The sequence below is a fragment of the Cavia porcellus genome, unplaced genomic scaffold (genome assembly GCF_034190915.1).
Source record: "Cavia porcellus strain 051 isolate PalLab524CR breed Dunkin Hartley unplaced genomic scaffold, mCavPor4.1 scaffold_33, whole genome shotgun sequence".
Lineage (NCBI taxonomy): Eukaryota > Metazoa > Chordata > Mammalia > Rodentia > Caviidae > Cavia > Cavia porcellus.
The window spans coordinates 17,400,446-17,418,972 of record NW_026947516.1 but is presented as its reverse complement, the minus strand read 5'-3'; the positions used below and the strand labels follow the sequence as shown (position 1 = coordinate 17,418,972).

Below are 18,527 nucleotides of genomic sequence, written 5' to 3'. Positions count from 1 at the left end.
GAGTAGTACAAGATCTGGGTTTCTTGTAGGAGTACTACTTTGGGCCTCATTGATTTGTATTTTTGTTTTAATCTGTAATCAAGGATGAAAGCACTTGCTGTTGAAAAGATCAAATCAAGTAAAATGTTTTTGATAATATTGAAATTAGTATTGCAAATACTAGATTATTTTCATACAGAGAAGAAGGAAAAACTGAGGTTGTGTGTTATTTTATATTAAAGCAATAAACAGTAATTGCCCATTGTGTTTTCTTAAAGTCACTTAAGTAGTCCTCAGTGAAAATTATCATTTCAACTGAGACTTGTTTAAATATCTTAGTTTTTATTGTCTTTCTTCCCCAAAGTCTTAAATACCCTTTAACCATTTTAAAATGCTGATTTAATCTTCCTCAGAGGATCTGTTTTGCCTTAAGATTGCTCATTAGTAAGTTTGGTTTTCTTGAGTAATCCAGTCCTAAGTGGCAGAATCCTAATTTGGAGGAAAATATGAGTACCTGTTCTTTAGTTTAGCAGTACACAACTTGACAGAAGCTTCAGTTCTACAACCTAGAGCTTGGAAAATTTGAGAACAGGTGTCAGTTTCCCTTAAGTGACAGGAACTTGTGGTTCTCTTTCTAATTTCTATAATAATTTAGAACTCTTGTTCTTTTCTTGGGGTTTAGTCCACAGTTCTAGAAGCCTCCTTTTTCAAAACATTCTATGTTGTTAGAAGCTGAGACAATGATTACTCCTGCTGATGGGAGGCAGAGACTAGAGAAGGCTTCAGGCTTCCATAATGTTCTGTGGCCTGGGTGCTGGTAGATAGGTGGGTTCACTTTAAAAACTCATTGAGCCTTCGTGACTGGAATCCTCACTGTGTGTGGCCTTCTAAAACATTGACTTAGTATTCACAACGCTTTCAGTTTTCTTCCCTGTGTACTCATAGTTTGAACTTGTATGTTTTGTTCTGATTAAATAAACTTAAGAAAACTTGGGTTAACTATACTTTGAATGCTCATAGAAAGGAACCTGAAAAATCAATTATTCTTTCTAGGTGGTATGGTTGAATATTTTTCTTTTCTTTTTGTTTACCTGAGCTTTTCAAAATTTCTTACACATATATTTTGTGGTCTAGGAGAAAAATAATCTGACTGGTATAAAAGAAGAAATTAACATGCTTACAGCATGATAATATTCACAATAGGACATGAAAGTTTACTTAGAAAACATGATTATAGGGGTAATTTTTTTTTCACTTTTTGTTTTGTTACAGATATGCTAGTCTGTATTTTTGCTGTGCTATTGAGGATCAGGACAATGAACTAATTACCCTGGAAATAATTCATCGTTATGTGGAATTACTTGACAAGTATTTTGGCAGTGTGAGTAGTATTTTATTTTAAGAAATTGAATTCTATAGTATTTTTATTTTTTAAAATCTTTTCCTTAACAAGTTGATTATTTGATTGTCTTGGGGACTCTAAACTATAAGGAGAAGGCAGAAATCAGTCTTCCTTGTCAGTGTTTCTAAGTCAGTTAACTGCAAGAATAGGCCCTGTAGACTTGCACATTTAACTATGATGGCAGAAATGAGTTAAAATAATAAAATAGAAAAGAATCCAACTGCAAACATTAATATTTTGGAAGTACTTAGTATAGAATTCAGATATGGTTAGTAGTTTAATGATATTAAATTACATAGGGAGTATGCAGGGCCAGATCTTATTTATATTGTAAGCATTCCATTTTGAATACTCGAGTTTTTAAAATGAAATTTGCTTAAGTCATTGATGCTTAGTGTAATTGCCAGTTTTAGAAAGAATTAGTATTGATATATTCTGATCAGATTTTATTTGCTGATAGTAAGTAAACATCTGGCTTTCACAGTGTTTTGTTTTGTGTTTTGCTTTCCAGGTGTGTGAACTTGATATCATCTTTAATTTTGAGAAGGCCTATTTTATTTTGGATGAATTTCTTTTGGGAGGGGAAGTTCAGGAAACATCCAAGAAAAATGTCCTTAAAGCAATTGAACAGGCCGATCTGCTGCAGGAGGTAAGCTGCTTGTTCTCTGGACAGGGTGCCAGCATGTTTTGCTCTTGCTAGGGAGATCATTCTTACAATTCGAGAAATCACTCCAAAGCATGCTTGGCATGTAGTGTTTATGTGTGGTTTATCAATTGGAATATGTGTCAGTCACGTCAACTCAGTTATCTATGGATGGGCAATTAACTTTGGAAATGATCTGTGGATTAGGCCTATTCTTGACAGGCTATTTTGGGACCCTAAAACATTGGTGTCCTAAACTGTCAGGGACAGGCTAATTTAAGGAAAAAGATTGGCCAACAGTAACACTAAGTTAAGATTTTGGAATTACTTAAGTTAATCCTCTTTTTTCATTAATGTGGATAATTAGGAGTTGACTGTGAGATTATGACATTTTCATTCCAAATTGGTTCATCTTTTCACCTCATGTTCATTAAGTAAATACAAATGTAGCCAAGCAAATATTAGTGTTTTCTAATTATACTTAGTATAGAACCTTCTAGTTTTGTGTTAACAAAACTAAAATGCATTTCTGCTTCTTCTTGCTCTTCTTAAATAACAAACCATGTTCTGTCGAAACCATCATGTTCTTGTCTTCCTTCCATATCCCAGAACCCTAACAAGCCTCTTCCCTTTCTAGAAACCACAGTGATGCTGGCCTGAGTGTGGATTTGACACTTATGTACTTTTTATTTCTGAACTTTAAAATTTCATAAAACTACCTTTTTCTGTGATACTTTAGGTATTAAATTGAATTGTAGGGGCCGAGGATTTAGCTCAGTGGCACAATGCCTGCCTGGCAAGCCTGAGATCCTGAGTTCAAGTCCCAGTACCTTTCCCCTGCCAAATAAATTGAATTGTACTTTTGACTTAATTGTGGTCATAAAGCATATGAAAAGGTTACTAAATATAAAAATGCAGTGTGTTTTCATTAAGGCAGATATATATATATATATATATATATATATATATATATATATAGTCTTGAATATTTCTGATCCACAGGTTTATTTTCCAGATGCATTAAAAGTACAGTTTTGGGACTGGGGGATATAGCTCAGTGGCACAGAGCCTGCCTGGCTAGCACAAGGCCCTGAGTTTGATTATTGGTACCAAAAAAGAAGAAAAAATAAAAAGACCAAATGTATAGCTTTGTATTTGCAGCTTATTTTAACCCCTTTTTGACCATTATATATTTGTTTGTCTGTTCTTGTCTTTTTTGCTTACTAAAGAAACTTTTTTTTTGGTACCAGGGCTCAAACTCACAACCTCATGCTTGCCATACAGATGCTCGTGTTGCTGAGCTAAAAACCGTGGCCCACTAAAGGAGACTTTAATCTCAGTTTTCAAACATTTCATTGTTACAGAAATAACACCCTTTAAGGGAATGAAGTAAGGAGAGGAACTAGAGAATCTCATTGTATCAGTCAATTGTGAGGTTGCTAGAAGTTGGGATGGCATCATATGACTGTTAGTTGTGAGGAGAATGTCTTGTGCAGTAATGAACTTGCAGTTATCAAGAGTGCTTAGGCTGCCTGCATAGTGAAGTAGTTTATTGGCAGCCCTGATACCATCTGCTGTTCAGTAGTGAAATGAACAGACCTCTTTCCTTGTGTGTACAGTTTGCCATGGTGGTTTGTTCATTGACTAAAAACATTTCACTTTGGAGACTTTTATTTTTAATATCAGGTGTGCTAACTACAAGCTCATATCTACTGTTGCAAAATTGATCTTAATGTTAGTATCCCCTTATTTCACTATTAATTAATCAAACTTTAAAAATAAATGGTCAAAATCAAGATTAGTAAGACTTTTTCAAATCTGTCTTTTTTTTAGGCAGTCTTGCTATGTAGTTCAGGCTAGCTTTGAACTCACTTTGTAGCCCAGGCTGGCCTTGAACTCACTGTGATCCTCTTGCCTTAGCCTCCTGAGTGCTTAGAGTACACATATTTGTCTCTTGCTGTGATCACTTTTGTTTTTCTTTTTATTATGAAACTAATTTATCCCATCAGAACCTGATATTTCTTACAAGTTTTTAATCATTTCCTGATTGATTACACTTGCTTTACAACACTGTTAAAGTTTTGAAGTTTAGCTTTTACTTTTAGTGTTTTTCCTAGAGAGTAAAGTTTAGGACATTGATATTTCCCTATGCCTTTAAATGCTCTCAGGAAATTGCTACATATATTGTAATATGACAGTGATACTAGGCTTACCTGATCATGTTTTGAGTAGTGAATGTATTCAGGAGTAAAAACATAAAGAGTATATTTCCCAAGGCAGATTCTACCTGTGACTTCTTAAGCTAAGGATCTTTACTGCCTACATTATCAGTATTTAGAATTTTTTATTGAATGTATCAATCTATAATAGCTTTGTGGGACTTACAGTTTGGGGTATAATATTCACTTAGTCAATGTCATGAAGTGATTTTTCTTCAAAAATTGTTAGTGTAGCTGGAGAGGTGTCTAGCTAAATGCAGCTTGAAATTTTGTAGTGAAAATACTCATTACTTGATTTTAATCTATTTTTTGTACATTTTGATTTTTCTATTTAGTAGCAGGTATTTTATTTGGATTATCTCTGAGTGCTAAAGAAAATTTTGAAATTACAATGTACTGACATCTGTTGACTCAAAAGTATGTGAAAATCACAATTATTTTAATTTTTAAAAAATTTATGAAATATACATTTCTATTCTTAAAAATGTTTATTCAGAAAAATTTCCTTTTACCTAATTTGTACAAATGTTAGATACTTTAGGTAATATTATAGGCAAATGGGGCAGATAGTCATGGCTAAAGTACATTTTTGGTTGGCATATTACAGTTACGTGGTGATTAAGAACATAACACAAATGTATATTTGAATAATTGCTAAAATATCAATAGACATGATTAAATTCTGATACCTTTTTCATTGTGCTTAATTACTTGGTAAATACAGGATCATTTTGTCATTTGTAGACTAAATCTGTGTTTATTATTCCTTGTGGTATTTGATTATATGAATACATAATTAGATTTGTGGGGAAAGCCCAGAAATTGGCCCATTATCCAATTTTTAACATTTAACAGTTGACATTTAAAACATCATCTTAACATGCCATTGTTACTAAAGTTGACTGTGAAATTCAAAGATATAATATGCTGAGATTACTAAATTGATATTCTTTACAGTGTTTGGAATATCCCCCATGCATATATTTTAAGAAAGATTGAGGGGGCGATAGGGAAAGATGATGCAATGCAGTAGAATTTATTATATAAACACACACATATAATGACAAAGGAAGTAATCTCATGGCTTTTTTCCTGTAAAGTCAGACACTTACCAGTTTCTCTCTGCTCCTTAATTTTATAGAGCCAGAATGAAGAATGGGGAGGTTTGTCTGAGGATATCTTATGATAAAGAGCAGTCTAAGGCTTTAGTCCCTTTGACCCCCAACCTATTATTGGTAACTACTAAATTTACCATCTTTGTGGCATGGATAAAATGGGGTGCTATGCAAAGACTGTTGCACGTGAGATGATCTCAAATCCTTGCTTGATCTGTGAAGATCAAATAGTTAAATTCTGGGGTGTTGGGCTTTAACCTTCAGCAGTAGATGCATGGTGGTGTTGATCAGCGCTTTGAGATGTGTCAACCTTTCTTTTTTATACTAACAGCATCGTTTTGAAATTTGTGGAGTTTTGGTTTTTTTTTTTTTTTTTGAGCTTTGTTTGCTGTTGGTATTGTTTCTCACTAAAGTAATCTGCAAGCTGGAAAATAAGTGAGGTGCCAAAAGCAAGCATTATATTCATGAATATACTTCTGTTTCAAGATGATCCACTTTATGAGTAGATTTACTGGGTTTGCAGACGTTTATCTGCCCTTGTCTACAATGTGGTGCTCTATGGAGAATTAACTACAGCTACAATTGATTTGTTTTAGTGCTGGGGGCTGCATGATATATCTTAGTACTATTCTATATCTTTGTGAGAGTAATTAATTAATAAGTTGGTGGAGCTGCATAAAAATGAAAAGGTAAGAATCTTAGGAGAAAAATGATTTTTTTGTAAAAATGAAGCTCCCATAAGGCAATATTACTTTAAGTAAATAATTACTTGAAGTATTTAATAACATGATGCCTTTAATAGGAAGCTTTGAGTTTCTTAAAAATTAAATTTTGCTAATTAAGAATATTTGGGCATGCTGATTTTACTCAAGAATATCTGAAATTGTTATAAAAGTTAGGTGCTTATATATCAAACATATAAAATAATTAAAACAAATCCTGTAATTCCTTTGTAGTTGCTACTGTTCGTGTTAAAATCTTTAAGTCTAAACCTCTTTCTTTTAAGTTGAGTTAAAAGTTAACAAGGCTATATAGTTTTTTTCATTAAGCAGCACTTTCAGAAAGATTTTAAGTTTGAGTTTTTTCCCCCACTGACATTGTCATTTCTTTTGTTTCCTTTTTTTGATTTTTAAAAAAGATAAATTCTCATTATAGAAAAATTAGCAAATACAGGCAAACACACCTGACTATATTCTTACCCACCAAACCAGAGCCAGTTTGATGCACTCAATGGTTCTCATGGGTTGGCTTTGGGGCACTTGTGGCCTCCACGATACACTGGACTATGACTGTACCCAGTTTTGGTTGTCACAGTAGGAGAATATTGCAGCTAAATACACTACAGTGAATAGGATAGTTCCTCCCTTCCTCCTAAAAAAGGAATTATACAGCCCTAAATGCCAGTTGTGTACAGCTTGAGAAACTGATTTAGTATAAGACCATGGAATGAAAATTGCATTTATATTTAAGGCTGCAATATCTTTTCAATATTACATGTGGTCTATAGTGTAAATAACTGGCTGAAAATTAATTAAAAAATGCAAAAGGAAAGAGGAGGGAAAGCCCTAAAAATTGCGAAAGAATGCTTATGTGCCAAAGAAGTCATAAATTGCTATACAAATCACCCCTGTGATTCACCCATATTACTTTACTTGATAATCTATGACTGATTTTAAAGACTAATCCACAGCACAGCTTGTGGGATGTCACTGCATAACCTAATTTCCTCAACCAAATCTGGTCACTTCTATTAAGGTAATTGAGTTTTTATGTGGAAACAGAATTGAATCTATCCCTTAGGCAGGCAGAGTACTTTTAAATTTTCTGATTTCCTACCTACCTTAGAGATTTGATCATTTCTTAAAGGAAGAATTGATTAAATGACCAGAATTTACACAGATTTTCCCTTTGTTGCACAGGCAGACTTTTTGTTATTGTTTTTACACTGTATTAGCCTTAAAAATTTACTAAGTAAAAATAGTTTTAGTGTTTGAAATTTTGATTTAGAGAACTCTTTTTATGTTTGGAAAACTGATTAAAGTTAGGGTATTTCAAGTCCAATACAATATAAGTACCCTAGAATGTTTATTTTTTTACAAAGCACAATTAACTGCCAGAGAATGTAATTTGTCCTTCATGTTTTTTAATAAATTTCATAGCAACTTTTATAAGGTGTAGTAAAGTTAATCCCATCATTTTTAAGGCAAATATAATAGAAATAAATCCACAGCACAACAAAAAAGACAGCAGAAGACATGAATAATTACCATAGATAACATATGAAAGAGAAACAAATGATCCCCTGTTTAAGGAAATGTAAATTAAAGTATTGATTAAACATTTTATTTATTTCTTCTTGGGCTGGCAAAGATGAGAGGATACTCTGACAAGCACTTATGTTTTGCTTTGGGGGATCAGTTTGGCAACATCTATTAACTGATGTCTACTTTACCTGTTGACCCATTAGTTACACTTTAAAGTACTTTATCCAATAGAAATGTACAAAAGTATCAGTAGCATATACTCATTATAATATTAAGCCATTGGAACTTACTCAAATGTCCATCAATGGGAAATTGGTTAAGAAAATTATAGCACAGTCATATATGGAACTGTTAACATAGCTATAAAATAAATGATATCAGTTTTCTGTGTAATGATATGAAAGAATACTCAAGGCATATCAAATGAGAAAAGATGTACTAGTAGGAAACTAACTTAAATATGACCTCCAAAAATGTTTAAAGTCCCACTCCCCATTTATTAGAAGTTAAAAACAATCGTATTTAGGACTATAATTTTTTTAAATATGAAAAAATGCTGCTGTATGAATGAAAGAGTATACATTGTGTTGCACCAGATGGTAAAACCAGAGTAGAATTTACTAAAATAAAGTTTCAGTGCATAGAGTAAAGCACTTGTCTACTCTTGGCCATTTTAGATACCAACCATCTGGAGCAACCATATATATACCTCTTGCCACTCATTGCTAACTAAACATTAAAAAAAAATACTATATTTTCTGAGTAATTCACAGATGCTCCTAAAATAAAACTGACACTGAGAGCCCTATTACCTAAAAGTGATTTCAGTTTCTTTTTCTAATTCCTTGCTCAAAATAGATACTAGTGAGATAGGATACTCTATGGCCCTTTTAAGCTTCAGTCCAAAGAATTTGACTCCAGAGTTGAATATATGAACTTCGTATGTTTTGCCATAGAAGTCAGTTAAAGGCAATTTAAAAATGACCATTGTGTTCTAGAATATGAAGGACAAATGACACTACTTTAAACAAAGGAACAAGTAAAGGAAGCTCTTTTATAAAACAAACCAAAGAAAATAGTAGAGCAATAGCTTGAAATTACCCTTGCCTATGTTTACTTTTCATTAAGTGAAAATTGTTTTTAACCACAGCATGTACTAGAATCAGGAGACAAGACATTCAGTCTTGGATTAGCCAGTACCATTAGTTCATTTAAGTACTTCACATTTCAATAAAACTTAAACCTACAGATAATGTTTACCAATGTTCATTATAGTGTCCCAGTTGATTTTACTTGTGAGTCATAAGCCTAAGATGGCGACTGTCTAGGAAATTTTATGGTAATGGGAATTGACTTTTCCTAGAAAGATAGGTGGTTTTGAGAACAGGTGTAACTTGATTCTTCTCTGCTATGTTTGTCATCCTACACTTCCCACTACATCTGGTACTTCTTATAGGGGACTGACACCAAAATTATTCTTCGTGCAGAGGAAAGTTGAAGATGCATATATACTAAGGAGCTGATGGAGATACTGATAAAAAACAGGAAAAAGTATACTGTACTAGGAGGGAAAATGGGAATGGAATCAAAAGCACTGATTTTGGCAAGAAGAGTCTCCTCTGTTATCACATGGTAATGGAGTAAAGCTATAGAGGTTTTTTTTTCTCCATGGGTTAGATGAAAAAATTGAGGAAATTGTAATTGACTTGACTTTGAGAAACGACATCATCTAGAATACCACTTAGGGACTGAGGAGGAGAAAGGTAGATAACAAGGATGGCATAGAGCATTGACAATAGACTTAGGCAACAAATTAGTGATGGGCAAAAGGATTGCCCAGGAATGAAGGCCTAATTCAGGTTGAAAATGATATTTTTGAAATCTTTGTTAAAAAAAATAGGCCTCTAAAGAGTCTGTACTAAGTACAACTTCTGGCTTCTAAGTAATATGATCAGACTTACATTTCTTTCTCACTATCATTCTGGCCTTTATGGCCACAATTTAAATCACTAGCATTTTAGTACATTAAGAAATTTAGAGTTTGCTGAGTAGTCTATATGACTATTTCCAAAGGTACCTGTGGGAAGAGCAAGATAGAGGCCTAGTTCTGGACAGAATCCTTTGTGTGCTATGATAGACTTTACTAATTATTTATAGAATTCTTCTGTATCTCAAAAGATGTAATAGGTAGTATGAGAGCACAGAATACAAGAGCTTACATTGACTCTCCTATGTTTTCTTTATATATGAGAAAAAATTATACGTTAATTGTGAGTATACCTATATCATTTAACTAAAAATCAACCTTAAATATCAATGGTCATTAAGGCATTTATTTATAGTAGAACTTTTTCAGACCCCAGCAGTCTGAACTGGGGAATTATTTCAAACATTATAGCAGCTTAACAGTGGTAAAAGAGGAGCTGGGGATTTAGCTCAGCAGCATAAGCGCCTGACTTGCAAGCAGGCAGTCGTGAGTACAATCCCTGGTACCAATAAAAACGAAAAAGACAAAAGAAAGTGGTAAAAGAATAATACATATGCCAATACTGTTACTCATTTTTGTGTATTTAGAGTTTATTTTCTTTTTAAAAGATGTTTTTCCAATGAAGAGGAGTTTCTTCCAATGAAAAGTATTCTTCACAATAGATGGATGTAATCACTTGTTTGAGAACAGTAATAAGGATCATTGACCATAAAGAATAGTTTGGCTTGTCATCAAACCTTTCCTTTCATAAAGGTAGTAAAACATCTGTCGGGTAATAAGTGGTAGCAATGCTTGGTCACATTTCAGAATTGTTCCTGTAGAATTTTTGTTCTGATTCCCAAGTCTTACCTGGGAAAAAATGACTACAATGTTCAGACCTATTTTAGAAACTACTTTTTCTTAATGGCATAAAATTCTGCATAATTTCTTTTTACTTGATGTGATATGAAATTAAGGAAAAAAACAGATTAAGAACTGTAATATAAAAAGAGAAAAAAACCCTGGCATGTAGGCAAAACGTTGTTTGATAGACTTAAACTTCTCTTATTTTCTCTCCAGAACAGAATACGTATCACAGCAGGAGTTTCATTGGGTGTTCTAAGAAAAACACCGTACTAGAATACATGCTGGAGTGCTGACATGCATCAAAAAGTAGTAGGATATATGAATTTAGTTTACAGTTATAATTTTGTCAAGTTTGTTATATTTTAGCATTTCTTAGTCTAAATTACTTTAAATCCTAAGGGATATTCCCAATTATTTCATTAAATTGATGCTTTCATAGGGAATTTTGCTCTGATAGTGATTAGTCACTGGGAGTTGTAATTTATTTTTTATGCAGAATAATATTTGAAATAGGTTTGGAGATTCACTGGCAAAAAAGTATTCATTAAATGCTGCAATTTGCTAATACCATTGGTAAAGTAGAACTTCCCTATGAAAACAAAAGCTTCTGTAAAGAAATAAATTGGGGGGTCAGTTTATTATTAATATTTAATTGCTTGCTGTTTAATTTCACTGTTATCTATTTTAGAGTGGAAAACAAGTAGCTATCTCCTTTAAATGTTTAGGAATTATAACTAGATTTTATCTTTAAATATACTGTATTTAATGGTTGTATAAATATAGGAATCTGTTGATTTTGGAGGAACAATTTTTACATGCTTTTGTAGCCAAATATCTCAGATTTTAAGCTTGAATAAATATTAAAAGGAATATACAAAATTTTCCATGTAATTTCAAGAAATTTGTGGGAGACAGACAAGATCAGTTTAAACCCTATTTCAGGTTTTCCTTGTTGATGTGGGAAACATCTTGTGACAGAAATTTGTAGGCAGACACATTTAACAATTTTGTTTAGAGAGTTCTTTAAAGTCTAATTTGAGGATTTTTTTAAAGTTAATATTCTTACTCTCAAAGTCACATTCACTGGACTTACTGTTTTGTAGCTAAGTGACCAGTTAAAAGCCTTTATTGATACTTAAAATACCATATGGGTGTCTACTTTCTATTTTTCTCTTGGAAGATTTTCCTCTGGGATCTCTACTTCCTGTGATAAAATCCTGATGACTGTAAAGCACTGACAGAAGGATTTAATTCTGTTTTTCACTTAATTCAGCTCTGACTAGATGACTTAACCTGAAAATCTTTTTTCACGGTGTTACTAGTAAATAAAATGCTTTAAGATATTTTTAGTTGTAGGTGATCACTGTTACTGTTATATAAAGTTGCACAAGAAAAATCTGAACTCCTGGGCATTGTTGAAGAAGTTACATGTTCAGCCATAAGCCAAAGAACAAAAGCAACCAAAGAGTTTTAGGCAACTTTACCATGAACAAAACATTCTAGAAATCTGATTGTGTCTGTATCAGTTTGTGTACTGTGTGTAAGAATATATGCATTTCTCTTGTAGCCACGTCATGAATATTTTAATGTCCCTGTGTACTAAATGACTACTCATCAAGTATGCAGAATTTCCCAGAGGAAATAGAGAGCTGATATACTTATGAAAGAAAATATCCTCAGCATGGTGACTGATTATTGTGTAAAATAATTATAGAACATTTCATAACTAATATCTTTACAATTGTATTTTTTTCCTGTTCATAACTTTCTTTCCTATTTGTCTGTATGTGATCTGAATATAGCTTATTCCTGTCTACAACTAGTTTAATTTCTTCCTGACAAAATATGTCCTATGTATTTTTATCTTAAATGCACATATACAAAAAACACGGCAATCGTTAATATTAGTTACCAAAGAAAATACGGCTGAAGTGGTCCAACAAAATAAACAGTGTTAGTGGCTGGGGATATAGCTCAGTGGCACAAGCACCTGTCTGGCAAGCGTGAGATTATGAGTTCGATCCCTGGCACCAAAAAACAAAACAAAACAAAAATTCTCAAAATAAGCAATACCATAGTATTTAGAGTGGCTTGGTATTCAATTATTGAGAAAAACTATTTAGTGTGATCATCGTATAGTCTGTATGAATTGATGTTATCTAATGCTTTGTTAACTATAGGTTTTATATTTCTGAATAATAAAATCTTTAACATTGATTACTATTATGTATGCTTTTAATAAAACTTGTAGCATGTTATGAAAGGAAAAGTACCAAATCATAGTATCTACAGAATGTAAGGCCTGAGTTAAGTAAGTTGTCATTAAACAGTAACTTTAGAAAATGCTCAAACTGGGGCTGGGGATTTAGCTCAGCAGCATAAGCACCTGCCTTGCTAGCAGGCAGTCATGAGTTCGATCCCCAGTACTGAAAAAACAGAAAAAAAAAAGAAAAAGACAAGAAAATACTCAAAACTGGAAGACCTATAAAAATATGGTGTGAACAAACTTAGTGTTAGGCAGGTATACAAATTATTTATTTCAGTTCTTACTGTTCTTGCTGTAAGACTACATTGGAAGCACTGGGAAACATTGGTCTTTCATTTCCTTTCCCCCTTCCTCCACCCCTCACCCTGCCCTGCAATATGTTGTTCATCTGATTTTAAGGCTGCATAAATATGCATTGTCTCATGCCTGTTGGCTTTGGATGCTGTGTGCTGAGTTGTAACAAAATGTTGCTTTTGTTATATGTATACAGCTGCTTGCTCTAAATTAGTATATTCTGAAATAGCTTTTTTTGCATGTCTAAAATAAAAGTATTGCATGTACTTTGTCTCATGTGAATGACTTTTTTCTCCATCCCTTTTGATAAAATAACATTTTATATTTTCATTTTCTAGGTATTTTTTAATTGTGGTTAAAAAACATAAAATTCACCAGTTTAACCATTTCTAAGTGTACAGTTTAGTAGTGCTGCATATATTCACATTGTTGTGCAACACATCTCTAGAACTTTTTCATATTACAAAACTGAAACTGTACCCATAATTCAACTATTCTTCATTTCTCTCTTTCCCAGGCCTACTCTATTTTCTCTTTATATCATTTTTACTACTTTAGATAATAGTTTTTCTAGGTAATTTGTAGGTACAGTTTTAGTATAAACATGGGGAAATTACATTTTATATTGTAAAAAATTGTAAAATTTCTGTTTGTACAGACTTAAAGGAATAAAATGTATAAATGAAACAGGCCTTTTAGAAAGGACAAGTGTGGTAAATAATTATATTCAAAAAGTAAAACATGCTTCTCTTCAGGAAATGCTACAGAAGACTTCAGGCAGTGAGCACACAGAAGTATGACCAGATCCAGGGAATAGTTGTCAACTGTTTTTACCTGGGCAAGCTGAAAATGCAAACTACAGAATTCAGTGTAAAAGTCTTTTAATTAACATATTAGAGGTTAAATGAAGTCTTCTTCTATTTAGTATTTATGTGACAAAGGTGTCACTCAGTGTATTAAAGCTAAACAATAAATGGCAAAGATTGGCATATATCACTATTGGGCGAATTGCATCATTTCCACTAGTCTTTAAATGCTTGAAAATATGAAAATTTCAAGACGCATATACAGGGAGTACTACAAAGAACCGTCATGTACATACTTCTCACCTTCAACAGCCATCCACTTAATGATGCTTCCTCAAGCTCTGCCCTCCGGTTTTGCTTCAGTATTTTAGAGCAAGCCCCAGACATCCTGTCATCCTGACAGATAAGTAGCATACTCAACAAAATGAATTCATTCTACTATCTTATGCCAGTTTATCCTTGTCTGGGGGAAAAAATGCCTTTTTAAAAATTGTGTTTATTAGAACCAGATTCCAAACAAGGCTCACTTTACATCTGGTTGATGTGTCCTAAATCTTCTGAATTTTTAATGAGCCTTTTGCTTTGTCCCTCTTGCTATTTCTTTATTCATTTATGCCATATAATTTTCTACATTCTATGTTTGGCTGATTGTATTCTTGTAGCAAAGCTTAACTTATTTATCCCTCATCTAGATTTATTTAAATCTGTAACCTGGTTTGATTGAAGTTAAGTTGGAAAGGGCAGGGCAAGTACACTATAGATTACACTGCCTTTGAAACAAATACCTTTTTTTCAGTAAAAGCTGGTTTTTATCCATTTTTCATTATTGTACAAACATACTAATAGGACATACGAATATTTTTAGTTATAGTACTTTAATTCAGTACTAAATGCTAAGTACCTTCATTTAGATTTCAGATGTGTCACTTTATCAGCTAATATTTTTTGCAGTACTTCCTATAAATCAGACAATGAGCCTTTATCTCAATTAATATCAACATAGGAAGGTAAGTACTATTCTTATTTTCCAAATATGGAAACAGACCATATAGCTTTAAGTAATTTAGGATTACTCCATAATGTGCCTTACATATAATTAAATCTAATGCTCCATGGATTTATGACTTAACGTAATTTTTCTTTTCCTTGTTTTGTGCTGTGCCACAATTAGGATGCAAAAGTAAGTTTATATTGGCTACCAAAAATTTACATTGACTTCCTCCACTAAAATAGTGTTGCCTTTTTAATTACAAAACTGCTAGTAACGCCTAAAGTTGACCTACATGGCTCCTTTTTATTCTGTGATGTGCAAAATTAGCTATTTTGGGTTTTTTTTAAGAACAGTTTTTGTAAGTGTAGCTGCTTTGTCTTTCTTTGGTATTTAAAAACAAATACTGGTTGTTTAGATAAGTCAACAGTGCCTTTTGTTGCAGAGTGTTGTATGGCCGGGGAACGTGGCTGTCTCTAAAGACAGTTATATAAAAATTACAAGGGGGGGCTGGGGATTTAGCTCAGCGGCATTAAGCGCCTGCCTTGCAAGTGTGTGGTCCTGAGTTCAATCCCCAGTACCGATAAAAAAAAAATTACAACGGGAAGGTATCTCTGTAATACGTGTGACCTTTTTTTTAAGCATGGAAAACAAGTGAAGCATTATAGAAACTGAGCTGGGTTGGAAAGGGGGTATTTCTTTTTATTTGGAAGTTTTGAATTTTAACACTAAGATAACCTTTTCTATACTTTATGTAACTGAAGAGCAGTGATTTCATATACTTCTAGTGAGTTTGCATTGGGCTTGACTGCTTTTTGTTATAGCAGTGGTGCCCAGCACACTGCTCAGTAACCAGTAAGTATTACTGAATGCTAAAAATAGCCTTCTGTGGGCTCCAATGTTTTGGGCACAAAACCCTGAATGACAACTGGTTGTCGATAGTGGATAGCTCCTGCAACCACAAATTGTTCTTGATTCTCTAAAAGAAGCATGTCCTCCATGTCAGCTTTTCACATTAAGACTCCCTCCCTGGATCTGCTTACCAGAGTCTCACATTTTCCCTCCACAGGAAGCTGAAACCCCACGTAGTGTTCTTGAAGAAATTGGACTGACATAACTCTCCTCCCTTGTTGCTGACTTCCTGTGGCATTTCACACACTGTAGATGGTCACTGCCTTCATGTCCATGTTAGCTAATGGTGTAAGATGTCTTGTCAGCATTACTGTTTCGCTAAGCTGCTTCATTTAGGCCTGCGCAATTTTTTTAAAGGGAAGTTTAGTTAATCAAGTGATAAGGGACTTCATATAAATATGAATTTGAAAGATAAAGATATGTATTCTGGATATTTTAAAAGTTTACAGGTCCGTTTCTCATGATTATGTGCATTATATGAAAATGACACATCTGTATACATGTATATCAAACAGTTTAACAATACGCATTTATTAACTGTATTTGACAAAGGACACAAATGGACACAAATTACAATGTGAAACTTGGTTTTATGAAACCAAAGACTAATGCAGCATTTTATTTTATATAATACAAATAAAGGGAATTAACATGTCACATATAAAATGAAAATTTAAGTTAAAACCAAAACACACACAAAAAAACAAATTTATACCTTATTGGACTCTACATACTTTAAAATAAAGGGAATACACACTATTTTAGATGACTAAATTGGATTGATGCTGTTTTACACTAGAATTATTTCCTAAACATTCTGAGTGAATGGGACAAGGAACAAAGATTGCTTCATGTTAGTGAGCACATAATTTTTAAGGCCAAGGCACATTTGACTGCTAAGATGAATTTTTGTGGTCCTAATCATTTAGTTACTTGTTTGGATTGCTTCTGATACCCCAAATAAAGCGGGAATGTAAATTTACCACAAATTCTCCATAACAATATCTTACAGAAACACCGCTTTCTTCAGTGTTGCAGAAAGTCATTGTTTAAAGCACGAATATTCCTTCTAGAGTGCTTGTTAAAGCCAAATTTATTTTGCTTCCCTATTGCTTCTTTCCAATTAGAAGTGCTGCACACTTCACAGCAACTTCCTTTCCTCTCATAGCACTGCCTAGTTATCAGAAATCTTACAAAACATTGAAAAAAGATACATTTCATATAAGGTGAAAATTGAATGAAGTAAAATGGCATTAGGTGGCCCTATATTTTTAAAAGTTATGTAATTGTTCAGCATCACTTTTATACATCATTATACATATCTAAATATTGTGTTTATGGTTTATACTTTCATTTGTATATGCTCGGCTGGATTAAGCTTTGTTGTGATTGTGACCAACATTCAGGCCTCGTGAGCACTGTCTTATCACATCGCCAATTAGTTGTAATAAAGTTCAAACTACAAACACTGTAGTGTGTTTTTCTCTCATCAAAAGTTTGTCAAACCAGAAGACTGCTGAGGAAGATTTTTTCCCAATAAAATGTTGAAAATTCCCCTCTACCTATCCCCCAAAGTGCACACACACACACACAAATAAGAGCTGGTTCAAGGAGTCTTCACTTCAAATTCATTGTTAAGAATACGTGGATTCCACACTACCAAGAGCTTACCAACGCATCTATTTTCAATCAATAGATACTGCTTTAAAAACTTTGATGTGTTTGGCATTTCTACCTTTCTGAACTAACACTTGAGATCATCACAAGTAAAAAGGTATTCCAAATAACCCAGTTCCTCTAGCTTCCCATGTAACAGGAAGTGCTAGCATGTGCAGCAGAAACGAACATATTTGCAGACCATGCTACCTAATGTAAGGGACAAAGTAAAACTTTGGTTATCATTAATAGTTAAGGGGTCTCCTATTACTGCAGATAGGAGATGTTACATTCTAAAACTTGGATATTTAAGGGCAAGGGAAGAAATAGAATGAAACTGATAGTTTACTAAAGAGACAAGTTTAAAGCACCTGTCAGTGCACCTATTCCCTAAAAATCCTGTGGCCTTCTACCAGCAATGTAGACTTGGAATCTTTCAGTCATAAATAGTAATCAGGTTCTGTGTATAAAGATATTAACAATAGGGGGCTGGAGATTTAGCTCAGCGGCGTAAGTACCTGCCTTGCAAGCAGGCAGTCGTGAGTTCGATCCCGGGTACCAATAAACAGGAAAAAGACAAAAAACCAAAAAAGAAGATATTAACAATAAATTTAAGCTCAAGATGGACACTTATCCAGAGAACCAGTCAGAGGTTTATAACTTCCCTCCCTCTTTCCAGTATGATCCATTAACATTTATAGGACAAGATCAATATCACAGTTGTCTTAAGGTCAGAAGGCAGTTTTCTTTTTTCCTCCCATGACTTTAGAATATTCAACTTCAGGGCTGCAGATGTAGCTCTGGTAGAACATTTGCCTAGTATACCTGAGACCCTGGGTTCAGTCATCAATAACACACACAAAAATACCTTTGCATACTATATTTAGTCATATAATCTTGGCTGTAGTTAGAAAAAGTATTAAAAATACTTTAGTGAAAATTATTTAGCACTAGAGCTAATAAATCCAAAAATTTTCAGTTTTAGGGTGAAGCGGTCATTTAAGTCTGGAACAAATATGATTCCTTAAAATAATATACTTACTAGCTACACATTAAATAACGCTCATATTTAACATCACAGAACTCTCAATCCATTAATTTCTGCCATTTTTTCAGTATTTTTGCATTTTAAAATTCTATTTCCAAATCT

At 33.3% G+C, this 18,527-nt stretch overlaps 1 protein-coding gene across 7 annotated transcripts in view; it reads left to right on the top strand.

Annotated features, from left to right (window-relative positions):
• The window catches only part of Ap1s2 (adaptor related protein complex 1 subunit sigma 2), a 28,524-nt gene that overhangs the window by 8,516 nt on the left and 1,481 nt on the right, over positions 1 to 18,527 (top strand). Inside the window, exons 3-6 of one of the 7 annotated variants that reach the window (XM_013144862.3) lie at positions 1,252 to 1,360; positions 1,893 to 2,030; positions 5,385 to 5,478; positions 15,879 to 17,187. In XM_013144862.3, coding sequence (XP_013000316.1) covers positions 1,252 to 1,360; positions 1,893 to 2,030; positions 5,385 to 5,429 — 292 coding nt within the window. In that variant the 3' untranslated portion in view covers positions 5,430 to 5,478; positions 15,879 to 17,187. The other 6 variants (XM_013144864.2, XM_003463018.5, XM_063242816.1 and 3 more) reach the window with 6 other exon arrangements.